The 17,355-nt window shown below is 45.7% G+C and overlaps 1 protein-coding gene across 5 annotated transcripts in view; it reads right to left on the bottom strand.

Annotated features, from left to right (window-relative positions):
- VEZF1 (vascular endothelial zinc finger 1) overlaps positions 1–16,898 on the bottom strand; it is a 33,358-nt gene extending 16,460 nt beyond the window's left edge. For 2 of the 5 annotated variants that reach the window (XM_075589534.1, XM_075589535.1), the window contains exons 1-2: positions 16,442–16,586; positions 6,025–6,743 (exon numbers count right to left, since the gene is read on the bottom strand). In XM_075589534.1, the coding sequence (XP_075445649.1) occupies positions 6,025–6,743; positions 16,442–16,585 (863 nt within the window). In that variant the 5' untranslated portion in view covers position 16,586. Of the gene's footprint in view, positions 1–6,024; positions 6,744–7,992; positions 8,073–13,400; positions 13,609–16,441 lie in introns of those variants that run through there. The other 3 variants (XM_075589536.1, XM_075589537.1, XM_075589538.1) reach the window with 3 other exon arrangements.
- Between the last annotated feature and the right edge of the window lie 457 nt (positions 16,899–17,355).

Genomic DNA, 17,355 nt, shown 5'->3' with positions numbered 1-17,355 from the left:
ACACACACACACACACACACACACACACACACACACCTCTACTCACACACACACACACACACACCTCTACTCACACACACACACACACACCTCTACTCTCACACACACACACACACACACACACACACCTCTACTCTCACACACACACACACACCTCTACTCTCACACACACACACACCTCTACTCTCACACACACACACACACCTCTACTCTCACACACCCACACACCTCTACTCTCACACACCCACACACCTCTACTCTCACACACACACACACCTCTACTCTCACACACACACACACACACCTCTACTCTCACACACACACACACACCTCTACTCTCACACACACACACACACACCTCTACTCTCACACACACACACACCTCTACTCTCACACACAGACACACCTCTACCTCTCACACACACACACCTCTACTCTCACACACACACACCTCTACTCTCACACACACACACACCTCTACTCTCACACACACACACACACACCTCTACTCTCACACACACACACACACCTCTACTCTCACACACACACACACACACACACACCTCTACTCTCACACACACACACACACACACACACCTCTACTCTCACACACACACACACACACACACACACACACACACCTCTACTCTCACACACACACACACACCTCTACTCTCACACACACACACCTCTACTCACACACACACACACACACACACACCTCTACTCTCACACACACACACACCTCTACTCTCACACACACACACCTCTACTCTCACACACACACACACCTCTACTCTCACACACACACACACCTCTACTCTCACACACACACACACACACCTCTACTCTCACACACACACACACACACACACACACCTCTACTCACACACACACACACACACACACACACCTCTACTCTCACACACACACACACACACACACACCTCTACACACACACACACACACACACACACACACACACACACACACACACACACACACACCTCTACTCTCACACACACACACACACACACAAACACACCTCTACTCTCACACACACACACACACCTCTACTCTCACACACACACACACACACACACACCTCTACTCTCACACACACACACACACACACCTCTACTCTCACACACACACACACACACACCTCTACTCTCACACACACACACACACACCTCTACTCTCACACACACACACACACACACACACACACACACACACACACCTCTACTCTCACACACACACACACACACACACCTCTACTCTCACACACACACACACACCTCTACTCTCACACACACACACACACACCTCTACTCTCACACACACACACACACACACCTCTACTCTCACACACACACACACACACACACACCTCTACTCTCACACACACACACACACACACCTCTACTCTCACACACACACACACACACACACACACACACACACACACCTCTACTCTCACACACACACACACACACACACCTCTACTCTCACACACACACACACACACACACACACCTCTACTCTCACACACACACACACACACACACCTCTACTCTCACACACACACACACACACACACACACACACACACACACACCTCTACTCTCACACACACACACACACACCTCTACTCTCACACACACACACACACACACACACACACACACACCTCTACTCTCACACACACACACACACCTCTACTCTCACACACACACACACACACACACCTCTACTCTCACACACACACACACACACACCTCTACTCTCACACACACACACACACACACACCTCTACTCTCACACACACACACACACACACACACACCTCTACTCTCACACACACACACACACACACACACACACACACACACACACACACACACCTCTACACACACACCTCTACACACACACACACACACACACACACACACACACACACACACCTCTACTCTCACACACACCTCTACACACACACACACACACACACCTCTACACACACACACACACACACACACACACACACACACACACACACACACACACACACACACACACACACACACACACACACACACACACACACACACACACACACACACACCTCTACTCTCACACACACACACACACACACCTCTACTCTCACACACACACACCTCTACTCTCACACACACACACACCTCTACTCTCACACACACACACACACCTCTACTCTCACACACACACACCTCTACTCTCACACACACACACCTCTACTCTCACACACACACACACACCTCTACTCTCACACACACACACACACACACACACACCTCTACTCTCACACACACACACACACACCTCTACTCTCACACACACACACACACACACCTCTACTCTCACACACACACACACCTCTACTCTCACACCACACACACCTCTACTCTCACACCACACACACACACACACACACCTCTACTCTCACACACACACACACACACACACACACACCTCTACTCTCACACACACACACACACACACACACACACACACACACACACACACACCTCTACTCTCACACACACACACACACACACCTCTACTCTCACACACACACACACACACACACCTCTACTCTCACACACACACACACACACACACACACACCTCTACTCTCACACACACACACACACACACACCTCTACTCTCACACACACACACACACACACCTCTACTCTCACACACACACACACACACACCTCTACTCTCACACACACACACACACACACCTCTACTCTCCACACACACACACACACACACACCTCTACTCTCTCACACACACACACCTCTACTCTCACACCACACACACACACACACACACACACCTCTACTCTCACACACACACACACACACACACACCTCTACTCTCACACACACACACACACACACACACACACACACACACACCTCTACTCACACACACACACACACCTCTACTCTCACACACACACACACACACACACCTCTACTCTCACACACACACACACACCTCTACTCTCACACACACACACACACACACACACACACACACACACACCTCTACTCTCACACACACACACACACACACCTCTACTCTCACACACACACACACACACACCTCTACTCTCTCACACACACACACACACACACACACCTCTACCCTCACACACACACACACACACACACACCCCACTCCCACACACACACACACACACCTCACCTCTCACACACACACACACACCCACTCCACACACACACACACACACACACACACCTCTACTCTCACACACACACACACACACACACACACCTCTACTCTCACACACACACCTCTACTCACACACACACACCTCTACTCTCACACACACACACACACACACACCTCTACTCTCACACACACACACACCTCTACTCTCACACACACACACACACACACACACACACCTCTACTCTCACACACACACACACACACACACACACACACCTCTACTCACACACACACACACACCTCTACTCTCACACACACACACACACACACCTCTACTCTCACACACACACACACACCTCTACTCTCACACACACACACACACACACACACACACACACCTCTACTCTCACACACACACACACACACACCTCTACTCTCACACACACACACACACACACACACACACACACACACCTCTACTCTCTCACACACACACACACACACACACACACACACACCTCTACTCTCTCACACACACACACACACACACACACCTCTACTCTCTCACACACACACACACACCTCTACTCTCACACACACACACACCTCTACTCTCACACACACACACACACACACACACACCTCTACTCTCACACACACACCTCTACTCACACACACACACCTCTACTCTCACACACACACACACACACACACCTCTACTCTCACACACACACACACACACACACACACCTCTACTCTCACACACACACACACACACACACACACACACACACCTCTACTCTCACACACACACACACCTCTACTCTCACACACACACACACACACACACACACCTCTACTCTCACACACACACACACACACACACCTCTACTCTCACACACACACACACACACACACACCTCTACTCTCACACACACACACACACACACACACCTCTACTCTCACACACACACACACACACACACACCTCTACTCTCACACACACACACACACACACACACCTCTACTCTCACACACACACACACACACACACACCTCTACTCTCACACACACACACACACACCTCTACTCTCACACACACACACACACCTCTACTCTCACACACACACACACACCTCTACTCTCACACACACACACACACACCTCTACTCTCACACACACACACACACCTCTACTCTCACACACACACACACCTCTACTCTCACACACACACACACCTCTACTCTCACACACACACACACCTCTACTCTCACACACACACACACCTCTACTCTCACACACACACACACCTCTACTCTCACACACACACACACCTCTACTCTCACACACACACACACCTCTACTCTCACACACACACACACCTCTACTCTCACACACACACACACCTCTACTCTCACACACACACACACCTCTACTCTCACACACACACACACCTCTACTCACACACACACACCTCTACTCTCACACACACACCTCTACTCTCACACACACACACACCTCTACTCTCACACACACACCTCTACTCTCACACACACACACCTCTACTCTCACACACACACCTCTACTCTCACACACACACCTCTACTCTCACACACACACCTCTACTCTCACACACACACCTCTACTCTCACACACACACCTCTACTCTCACACACACACCTCTACTCTCACACACACACCTCTACTCTCACACACACACCTCTACTCTCACACACACACCTCTACTCTCACACACACACCTCTACTCTCACACACACACCTCTACTCTCACACACACACCTCTACTCTCACACACACACCTCTACTCTCACACACACACACCTCTACTCACACACACACACACACACACCTCTACTCACACACACACACACACACACCTCTACTCACACACACACACCTCTACTCACACACACACCTCTACTCACACACACACCTCTACTCACACACACACCTCTACTCACACACACACCTCTACTCACACACACACACACCTCTACTCACACACACACACCTCTACTCACACACACATTTGCAGAAGCAGACTCTCCAACTACTCCTCTCCCCCTTCCCATATCTCAGAAGGAAAGTTTGCAGCAGCCGACTGATCACCCTCTCCTTTCCCCCTACCCCCATAGCTCATAAGCCAAGTTCTCCCATGCCATATGCCTACCTCAGGCAGCAGGAGCTCTATAGCAGCATGCACACGAAGTGCCCTGACTGCTAGAGCGCGCTCCTAGGAGGGAGGTGGAGGGAGCAGGGGAGCCAGGGGCTGCATTGAGTGCGGACGGCCAGGCGGAACGCCTTGGACTGCTCCACGGAGCCCAAGGGTTCCGCAGAGCCCTGGTTGAGAATCACTGCCACATGCAAATGCTGTAGGTAAGACACAGACACGCAATGGTACTAATCAGGCGATTGTGTAGCCTGGGAGGAAAATCATGCCATATGGCAGAAGATATCCCAGCGATGGGGCCTCAGTTTGCTGAAAAGGCCGTAAACTGCTTGGGAAAAGGACAGTCAACTTAAGCGCAGTCCGTCAAATTGAAAATGCCCACTGTGGAACCCTGTACTTCTAAAATACAGGGGGGAAAAAAACAAAAACTGTTGGCATTCCCAGCAAATGAAACATACAAAACATGAAAATGTGTTCAATATGTCAATATTGCAGCAGAAGGATTTATAACACGGATTTCCAGAAAACACACAAATGCACAAAGCAACATTTACTCAACAAAATGTATTAATGAGCTCTGACATACCTGGAGAAGCCCTTTCCACAAACACTACATGTGTAGGGTTTGGTGATTCCCCCTTCGTGGGATCTCACGTGATAGGTCATGCGATCCTTCCTCTTGAAACGTTGGTTGCAGACCGGGCATTCAAAGGGCTTCTCGTCCGAGTGGGACAGCTTGTGCCTGTTGAGGTGATACACATCCCTGAAGGCCTTCCCACACATTTCACAAGCGTGATTCTTCTTGACTGGTTTGCTGGGCTTCTTCACCGTCTGAGTCACAGGCATAGATGGGATACTAGAACTGGCACTGGGAATGGTGGTGGAGGAAGACGTGGTTACTGTTGACAATATTCCTGCAATAGTCGAGACCAGCGATGTTCTGTTGTTGTCCCCAGCAATAGTCGAGATGAGTGGCACCACCGGTGACGTCTGCATTTTCTTTGGCCGTGACACCAACTTTATCCCTGTGTGGCAGGACTCATGGCGTCTCAAATGGTAACTGTCCCTGAAAGCTTTGCTGCAATATGTGCATATAAATGAAGTTTTGGGCTTTTCCTTCTTCACTACAACAGGCTCTTTTATGGGTTCTACTGGAGGCTGAGGTTTGTGTATTATGGGCAAAGGTAACATAGGCTTCTGATCGGGAGGCTCGACAGGAGTGCCTAAGAGTGGCAACAAGCTGTTTTGGGCCACCTGTTGTTGATGATGGTGATGGTGGTGGTGATGATGCGAGGCTTCGTGAGCCTGAAATTAAAAATAATTCAAAATATATAAAAAAATTCCACTGAAAAACAACTTTCTTTAACTGTGTTGGTTCCTCCAAAATTTTTTTATAAAAAAATAAAAATAAAATACACACACACACACACACACACACACACACACACACACACACACACACACACACACACACACACACACACACACACACACACACACACACACACACACACACACACACACACACACACTTAAGTTATGGTGGGTAAAAAAAAAAGTGACAAAACCCCTCCACAGTAAAGCATATAGCAAATTTCAATATTAATGTATGCTCATTTGCATGTGTTAAACAGGTCTGCAACCCTTTCACAAGCCCGGGGTTGCAGACCTGTCTAAGACATGCAAATGAGCATACAATGAGCATACAGTAATATTTCCATTTGGAAAAAAAAAATAAAAATCACACACATACACGCTGTCTTGATAAATATTGTTTGTTGGACGACCCGTTTTATATTTAAAAAAAACCAGCTTATTTTTTTTAATTAAAGAAAAACCGCTGGAAAGTAATTAAACCCAAAGCAGTCATTGTATTCAGGCGTTTTTATTCAAAGTAATGCATTTCCACCACAAAGAGAAAAAATGTGATTTAAAAAAAAAAGTGATGAGTAGGGAAAAATAAAAATATATCTAGACAAAATCAGTTTTATCATGAAAATGATACAACCAATATGGAGTATGGCTGTCCTCTTTTAGCCTAGAAAAAATCGTCTCATTAGAAAATGACCAAAGAAAAACATTGGAAAACTTCAGTATCTTCTAACCAAAATTCATCAAATAGTAATACCTTTAATGAGGTCAGACATTCCAAGCTGTTAAGAGTTCTAGTTTCCATATTGGGCCTGGACAGTTATACTGCAGCAGCAAACTAGAAGGAAGCATGTATACCCCTAATTAATGGGATTATGGCCATTTACTAGTAGTTTTTCTGATGACGAGGCATGGTTTTGGTACTGGTTGTGAAACTATTTTATGAACCAACACAATCGTTCTTCACACACACAGTTGGTTACGAGTTCTTGAGACTTCATTCTTGTTACCTACTTCTTGACCAGACTTGATCTTAGGATGCTGAAAATATACATGCTGATATACCATATTACTACACAGCATTTAATTTACAACGGGGGTTACCTACATTAACTGCTGCAATTTATCAAATTTACACAAAGTTCTACAAAGTGAAAGCTTATGTGCCAAGTTACTCATTTACCTGTTATTTCAGAGGGCATGTTTGATTAGGTTATAAAGTAAGTTGTGTGCGATCACAGGATAAATACAGCAACATACTTTCCTTTGAAGTTTCTACAAACTAAGAAAAGGAAGTGAACATTTATCTACAAAGATGACATGCATGGAGTATTACTATGGGTAATAACAGGTCACTTGGGGATAATATAGCTACTGAAGTCACAGACACTGGTAAACATACTATGCTTACTGAGGCTATAGCTGTTTATATTAAGAGATTTCTTCATACTTTCAAGAGGCACTACACAGAAGCAAAATTCTGTTACAAATGTAACAATTTCTCAACGGATTCATGGATTCATAGATACATATATATATATACATACACACACCCCACACTAAAAAAGGGGCCTTTTCTATTTTCTTGAACAGCCATCAGTATAATGCATCCTACTTCAAGTTTCTTATCGCTTCCATACTCAAATGGTATTCAAATTTCCTCTTAACATAATAGTCAAACACTTTTCTAGTATTTATTCTGATTTAGAAGATGCAATTCTTCAGTCTGCCAAGAAACAACTTTTAGCAACTATAACAACCTAATTGGCTTTCTTAAATCTAACCATGCTAAAGGCAAACGTGTGACTGCTTCAACTTCTTCGGAAATGTGTTCTATATTGCATTTCTTAGACATGTCCCGATCAAATGTTTTCATTAGTTATCTTGATTGGCTCTGATAAGGACAGGGTTGGATAAGGGGGAAAAAAAAAAGGCGCTCGTTCTCATTGGTTACTAAAGATACATTTTACTGCATGTTATGCATTTAGCATAAATATAACATTTTAATACAAGAGTTACTAAATTATTAACATAGTTCAGTACATAGACGGCATACAGTACATAGACGGCATTCAGTACACCATAAAGACACAGGCTTCAGTGGTAGTAGGAAACCATACAAGGAAGTTGTAGTGCAGAACAGTTCTGGTCAGCAAAACAGTTGAATATGCTAATGTTGCTGGAATGAGAATTCATGTTGGTCATAAAGCAGTACTTGCACTTAAAAAGTTAGGTATGTGTTACAGGTTAAATATAGGCAATTGACAGACAAAATAAAACAAACAAAAAGACAGAAAAATAAGTCAAATGTTTAAAGGCTCAGTAGTAACCAAATACTTTGCAGTGTTTTTACGATCTTTATTTAAACGCGTAATAGAACAGCTTGTAAATTATGAATACAACCTTTTTTCCTCTTTCGTTGTTTAAACTAATTATGCAATGATTAGCCAAAGTAAAGAGATAAAGTCAAGTTATTAGAGGTTACAAGTAAACCTCGTACATGTATCAAGTCGAGGGTTTAAAAAAAAAAAAAAAAAAAAACGCTTGCCAATTTTTTTACTTTTTATTTTAAAGGGGACAAAGTTTTTTTTTCCTGAAGGCCGAATTATATATCTATTATATATCTATATACAAACAAAAATCCAGGGTGTCTAAAATCCCTTTTTTTTTTTGTTATTTTTTTTTTTTAAAGGATAGTTTTCCAGAAAATGTTTGTTATAACTTAGGTGTTTGGGAACGGTAAAATATGGTTGCCATATTACTAAAAAAAAAAAAAAAATTACTGTATTACGTATTGAATATATAATATTTTGGGGGGGTGAAAAATAGATTGAATCATTATGCCAATTTTTTTTTAATGCTATCTTTGGTTTAGTTTTCTTGCACCTTTAAAGTTCCCTCTGATTTTCTTGCATTTTATATTTTCAATTTAAAACAACTGAAGCCAGCAAACAAGAGACTTTTCAGGGCAGTCAACAAGGAGCTACAGCTGAACCCCGTTATAGCGCGGTCCACCCAAGATCACCGTGTTAGTAACGGGGTCGCGGGAAAAAAATTGGCCGCCACGCGCCCGATTGGGAGTAAGGAGGGAAGGAAGAAAGGGGTGGCCGGAAGCCCTACACGTCCCCCAGCAGCGGCCCTCCGAGTCCAGCCGCAACCTGCTCCTTACCTCCCACCACCGGCATCCATCCCCCTCCACCGGCATCCACTTCCTCCCCCCCCCCCCCGAGGCCCCCACACCTAATGGCCCTCCGCGGCATTATCAGTTTTGGGCCTAGCCCACGCGGCCCTCCGAGTCCCAGCCTGCTCCTCACTCACCCTCCTCCCGACACCACCCCTCTGCCCGACACCCCTCCTCCCAACACCCCCCCCGCTCCGATCTCCAAAGGTAGGGAGGGGGAGTGGGAGGTGTGAGTGTGCTGTGAGAGTGTGCTGTGAGAGTGTGCTGTGAGTGCTGTGAGAGTGTGCTGTGAGTGCTGTGAGAGTGTGCTGTGAGTGCTGTGAGAGTGTGCTGTGAGAGTGTGCTGTGAGAGTGTGCTGTGAGAGTGTGCTGTGAGAGTGTGCTGTGAGAGTGTGCTGTGAGAGTGTGCTGTGAGAGTGTGCTGTGAGAGTGTGCTGTGAGTGCTGTGAGAGTGTGCTGTGAGTGCTGAGAGAGTGTGCTGTGAGTGCTGAGAGAGTGTGCTGTGAGAGTGTGCTGTGAGAGTGTGCTGTGAGAGTGTGCTGTGAGAGTGTGCTGTGAGAGTGTGCTGTGAGAGTGTGCTGTGAGTGCGTGCAGAGAGTGTGGTGTGAGTGCGTGCAAAGAGTGTGGTGTGAGTGCGTGCAAAGAGTGTGGTGTGAGTGCGTGCAGAGAGTGTGTGCAGAGAGAGTGTGTGCAGAGAGAGTTTGCAGTGTGCAAAAAAAATGTTAAAAAAATATGTACAAAATTAAAATAAATAAATACGGGAGCCACGTGAAAACCGTGTTATAAGTGGATTTTCGTTATATAGGGGCACGCTATAACGGGGTTCAGCTGTATTAGGAACTGTGGTTGTACTATACCAAGCTGTAAATTCCAAGCTGTAAATTCAGTTGGTTGCTAGTGCCAATAAGGCTCCTCCCTCCACAAACACCAGACTTCCCCTACCACCTTTTGAACCTCTTAGGGGCTTTCATCTGGTATATCAGAAATACAGAAACAAAATATTACAGGTGTTTGAGAGGGATATCTGGTGGAAATGGTTGTTGAGAAGTGGGAAATAAGAGAAGGTAAAAGCAGGTAGCCTTGTGTGAAAATTAACAGCAGAGACATAAAAAGCTTTTCTCAATTAAAATGCCAAAGTGGCCTAGACAGCCGAAGGACCAACAAGCTACCCACCCTTCTTTGCCTGCATAAATTTACAACATTTGTCATTAAGACAATACATTTTATTTGCTCTTCTTTCATTAGTTTATTGTCATTAAATCAGCAATTTTAATTTTACAGAAACTGATGAAAATAATTGTGGGACTCATGTCTGTCCGCCATAGAAAAAAAAAAATGAAATGCCAAGGCACTAATCTCTGCAACTATGCCACCAACACTGCATTCAACCTATGTACGTAGGTATGAATTTTAAACAGAATGCACCCCATGCTTTGTGGAATTTGTCACTGTGCTTTATGCAGTGGGGTGTTTCCAGATAGAAATACCCTGAACTTAACAAAAATGTCCAATAATTGTCCAGCATGTTTACTGTGCAAGCTGATGAGGGGTTGGGACTTAAACAGCAGGAGCTGTTATTTTACCATAATTGCCAAGGGAAAGTTTTCAAAGTTCACAGTAACTGTTTAACATGGCAGCTATCGTCCCTGCATTTTACAGCAAAAGGTAAAAGTTTGTATTCCATACAAAATAAAATATGCCTCACCAATAATAAAGATACAGAAATCAGTACGAGCAAGTGGTGGCCGGTGTTTCCCATTTGGAAAAAATATTGTGTAACAAGGTAATGTGCCAAATGTCTCAAGGCCCATTTACAACATATGCAATACCGTCTTCTTAAAAAAACGACACGTTCAGCAGTATGCCAAATTACAAAGATTATAAAACGGTTTTATGCTCTGCATTCTCTAGGTCACTTGATTCAATTTGCTGTAAAACAGTATTTCCCATTTGCTCTGAAAAGTGGTCTGCTCCATTCAAGGAACTGCTTTCCAGTATATTGGATAAGGTGTCTAGCAGTGACAGGAATAGTTACTAAGTGACATCACAAAGGTTAAAATAAACTGGAAAATCATAGAAATGTTTAATACATTGCATGTGAGAATTTAGCAGAAACATTGTTCTATATTTAATCCAAGATTTACCACCATGAAAAAAGAAAGCTATTTCATCACCTAGGGTGGCGAGCTATGGTACTTTGAGCCTCCACTGCCAGAGGGTAAAAGATTTTGTACTGAATGTCAGAGAAGCAAATTAGCATCAATGAGTCATAAATCCTGAATGCCTTGACTGAAAAAAATTCTCCTTCCATATTACACACAAAACAATCCATTTTATTCCTCAGACCGCTTCAGTTTCAAGCTCAATTTAAAAATGTGAACATATTTTAAACAAAAAAATGCACTCAACATACTGTAACCATGGATATGATATCATTTGTGGACCGGGCTCTTAACAGTACTAAACGTATTAAAACTACTCTTCAAGGTAGCCATTTCCAGCAGCTGTGCATTAAAAAATATACAGATTAACAGTCAACCTTGCACATGTTGATGATTGTCATATCTCGTCTGAGATATAGATAGATATATTACACATACATAATCCATGACAAAACTCAACATTTACTCAACAATTCCCCCCATACCGCCATAAAAGAATAATCTTAAAATATCCAGTTTGCATAGTAAAATATAAAAATCCCCTGACCCCTTCGGTATTACCTACTACACAAATACCATCAGCCCCTGTAGGCCAAACAGACATGTTACAAGAAGCCATTAAAAATACTCTTGGTCAACCATAAAAAACAAAAAGTAACTTAATATTGCTGGCAGCATTCAAAAAAATAAATAAGCAGTGCATCAGAGAAAGATGTTTATGAGATCTTAAAAGCGTTCAAAAAAAATGTCCTTAGTCTTTACGTTTTATAGATACAATGTTTTTATTTGTGTCTATACCAAAACCAACAATTTCATTGAATACGTGTACATAAGAATAGCGCCCGATTTCCTCTGTAACCCAAATCTCTACATAGTATACAAATTAAACGTGTATTTACGCAAACATACAGATCTCTTTTTGATGGAACAGTGCCTTTTATAGCAAAGCCTACCAAAGCACTACATTAATTAATAAAAAATTTTTAAAAAAAGACATAAGTAACTGTTCATTAGAATACAATCCTGTATTCATGAATTGAAAATGCACAACTTTATATAAACACACGATTAGAGTACATGAAAAAGACACTATAATGCCCCAATTTTATACACATACTAAAATAAAGCTAACCACAACAGGCCTCAACAGCTGTTGCAGAGATTTCCACAATCCCTTCAAAGAAAAGAAAGATGAGCCAAGAGTGGAAAAAAGCATTCATGTACATGTAGCAGAGTCCCTCTGCTTACCTCCGGTGAGGGTGAACTGCTTGGTTGCCAGCCGGCGTTCAAGCGAGTGGGGAGAGGTGGCGGTGGCGATCGCTTCAGACTGCCGTCCATGCGTAGTTTCGACCGAAGCGGTGGCCATCTTCAAAAGCCCATATTCTACAATCCCCAGAATGCTTTGCGGAAATAGCGCGGCGGCCTTTAGGATGGCTCCGTATATTCGGTCGCGGAACTACAAGTCCCGGAATCCCAAGAGGGAGGGACTGTACCTCATGGGACTGCCCAGCAATTAAAATTGTAGCAAGGGGAGGGGGGGAGAACAGGATATCCTCTGCATGCAGGGCGCTCGCGCGCTAGTCTGGACGGAGGAGGCAAAGAAGAAGGAAGTGTCAAGGAAGCAATGCTTCCTGGCCTAGATCTAGATCTTGCCCCCTAGGCCCTGAACCATAGTAGAAGAGTGTTGCAGGGAAGGCCCCAGATAGGGACTCTTCCCCTTACTGATATTTCTGTACCGGTGACCGGACGGCCACGTGGTGCTCTGCGACCTGGAATCAGGCCTCAGTACCCCAGACGATTCAGACGAGACCCCCCAGCTGGAGCTCACCTGACAAAGAGGATCAGGTCGCTTAGGAGAGAGGGGATTTGTGTTGTTGGTCCCGCTCCAACCCATCGCGACAAACAACAGCTGGGTACTGGAGTACCCAGGCAGGTACCCAACATGCACCTACATCCACAGGGGGTAGCGCTACCTCACATTTGGGTGGGAATTGCTGAAACAGGACACAAGGGGTATTGGTACCACAGCACCCTCAGTACTTTGGGGGAACCACCACGTGTTGGAGCACTGGGTTCATACTGTGGGTACAGCTATGTCATTTGTGTTAGTATGTGTGTACAGTAAACCTTAGTTAAATACATTTTGTGGTGTATTACTGTATATCTGTTCCTGCGAGGGGTTATCCCGCCAACGCTGGGATCTCTCAGAGGTGGAGACGCTGCACGCAAGGAGAAAGGCTCCCAGAAGCGGAGGCTTAGGCCGCGCTTATAGTGCTGGCGACGCGACCGATGACGTCACCCGTCGCCACTGGCGAAAGTTGTAATTTGATTTTTTGCGACGTCGCTGGCGACAGGGCCAGTGGCGTCACTAAAAGGGACGGGCCCCGCAATTTGATTAATTTAGAGACAGTCATGTGGCGACTCTAAAAAAAAATCAAATTTACCCCCCTTAAAAAATTTTGGTCGCGACGTCGTGCGTTCTATAAGCGCTTGCGACAGTCAATTGATGTGTTTCAGAGTGACGTTGTGTCGCCGTCGCAAGGCACTATAAGCGCAGCTTTAGGGCTCGCTCAGACAGGCTGCTGCGGGACCGTGCTTGCATTCGCGCCTCCTCCACGTGCTCCTGCAGCCCAGCAATCTCTGCTCAAACTGCAGGCGTTAGGTCGCCTGTATTGGCTGAACCAGCTCACGTCACGCGACATTAGCCCCAAATTTCAATTCGGGTTGTGGCGGCAAAATGTTGCAGCGACTACGCTGCACTTTGCCGCCGGTGGAGTTTTCAATGTGAAAACTCCCACCGAACCCGAAATTGCGACGGACCCTGCGCGCGTTCTGTCTGAGCTGGCCCTTTGGCCTTCTGTGAGCAAACAGGTACAGCAGCATGCGTAGTTGCCCACGTAGTTCCCTTAGGCATAGGGAAAGGGGGCTAGATACAAAATATCAACAGCCCACCATAATCTACAGCAGCCAAAGAAAGCCGCGAAGAAAATGAGAGGGAGCTGGCTCTGCGCACGGATTAAGTGTCTGCTCGTCGCACATTGCACACCGCAGGACGCTTTCATTTGGGAAACGGCACACACTGTGCCCTCTGAGATCAAAGCATGTGCAGCAGCTCGGTGTAAATATAGCGGATAAACCAGCGCTTTAAAAAAAAAAATTGGAAAAAAAATAACAAACAGGTGAATGACAAATTTGAAAGAAAACCAATTGCAAAGATCGCAGACTGCGGGTATTTAACACAACCAGTGTTACCGGGGAGAGCTGTGCACCTGCCCCCGGGGTATAAATACATGTCCCGTGTCTGGCGCGGGAAGTGACTGGGTTATTTAGGGTTGCTTCACCTCACAGAGCCCGAGACGCGAGGGAACATCGCGGCCATGAGCTTTCCGTCTCCATCAGTGTAACCATCCCGAGCTTTCCTTCCCTCCTCTATTTCATGTAACGTAATGATTTCCACTAAGTCGCTTCTCCTTCCCTCTCCAGGCTATTTAAAAGGTGAAGGTTATTAATGAACCCTTAGAGAAAATAAATAACAGCACCACTCGATTACATTATTATTATTGAATCCCAATCGGTAGTATAAAAAAGCTGCCAAATTGTGTCAGTCTATTTAAAATTATTTGTTCTCGTTTGGCGCCTAGACCGCTGGTGAAACCTCGTTTTACCGCCCGGTGAGCGCCCGTCTCTTGTGCTGCTGGAAGCGTTACAGACATGGATTATATTCGGGGATAAAAAGACAGGACGATGACCCAGCAGCCAGGAGCTTTCCCCAGTCCCCTCCGTCTCCATGATATCCATCGTGTTCAATGCTATTGTCACACTCTTGGCATTAAAAAATAAATAAAAAGTATTACACGCATTCTCTAAAAATAATAAACGCGTTAAAATATTGCTCGGTCCCCCGCGCTTTTATTAATTACTATTCATTAATAAAAATGCAGAGTTTCCCATCAGTATTATAACAATGTGGATTAATGACATGGAGGGGGGAAGAGAGACTGCATAAAATAAAACCCAGCGCCTGTGTGCTGCCTCCTCGCCTCCCTCTCCCCGGTCGGTGCAGCCAGCTCCCCTCTCTGTGCCCAGGAAGGGAGGGTGAGGAGGGAGGTGGGTGTGGGGGGGTTGTATGCTCCCGGGTGTCCCCGCTTCCCGGGGAGGGGAGAGGAGGGAGGCGGCGGCGGGTAAGGGGGGGAGGGTTAAGCAGGCGGGAGAGGAGGAGGGTGTAGATCCCAGTCGCCCTTTTTATATTTATTTGTGTCTAGATATCTGCAGATATTTCTTCCTCTTACCTGGAACAAGAAAGCGGTCCAGTTGGCCTCCATGGCGATCCCGGGGAAAGAAGGGGGGGAGGGGAAAGGGAGGAGGAGGAGGGAGACCAGCGCTTGGAGAAATTGAAAGAAAAAAAAAAAAAAAAATCGGCTAAGCTCCTGCATGAAACCTACAACAAAGCAGCAGAAAACATGGCAGCGCCTCATAACTTCCGGTAACCTCTGGGAGAGACCATTGGGGAGGCGGGGGGAGCGGGGTGGCGCGGCGGCTCCGCCCCCGGTCATTGGTGAATGGGGGGGTTGTGGGAGGATGCCAAGTCCCCCCTTCCTTCCTTCCTAGTCGACGTCGTGTTGAATGACCCCCCCACCACCTCACCTCTGTGCTGGAGGGGGGTGCAGTGTAAATAAACCTCCCTCCCTGAAGCTGGGTTTATGAGTGATTACTGTGCGCTCTCCGCATTTTTTTGTTAGCCGCCGCTCTGTGGCAGATGATGGCGGAGGAAGATGTGGTAAAATGGCCACTGCGCGCTAAACCTCAGTGTAATGTGAGGTAGCGGGATTACCTCATGCACAGCACAGGCCTCAGACAAAGGAAGGCTGTCTAGTTGTTTTTTTTTTTTTTTCATTTTGTGGCCGCCTATTGTCCTATCAACTCCCCCGCATCCTAACTACTGTGCCTCCTACCACCCGCCTCCTAACTACTGTACCTCCTACCCCCCGCCACGTCGTGCCCTGCGGGGAAGGTTCCGTCACTCGGGCCAGCGGCGGTTGATGGGCGAAAGAAAAAGTAGAGGAATAAATAATGGTTCTTGGCAGTTTATGCGTCCTCGGGTGACTCTCTCCCTGTTCATTGCACGCATTAAATATACCTCTGTTAGGGCTAAAAATAAACGTGATTTATCATTCAGAGACAGTTATAAAGCGTGAACAAACAC

This window comes from Ascaphus truei, chromosome 3, assembly GCF_040206685.1.
Source record: "Ascaphus truei isolate aAscTru1 chromosome 3, aAscTru1.hap1, whole genome shotgun sequence".
Lineage (NCBI taxonomy): Eukaryota > Metazoa > Chordata > Amphibia > Anura > Ascaphidae > Ascaphus > Ascaphus truei.
This window is presented reverse-complemented; position numbering and strand designations above follow the sequence as displayed.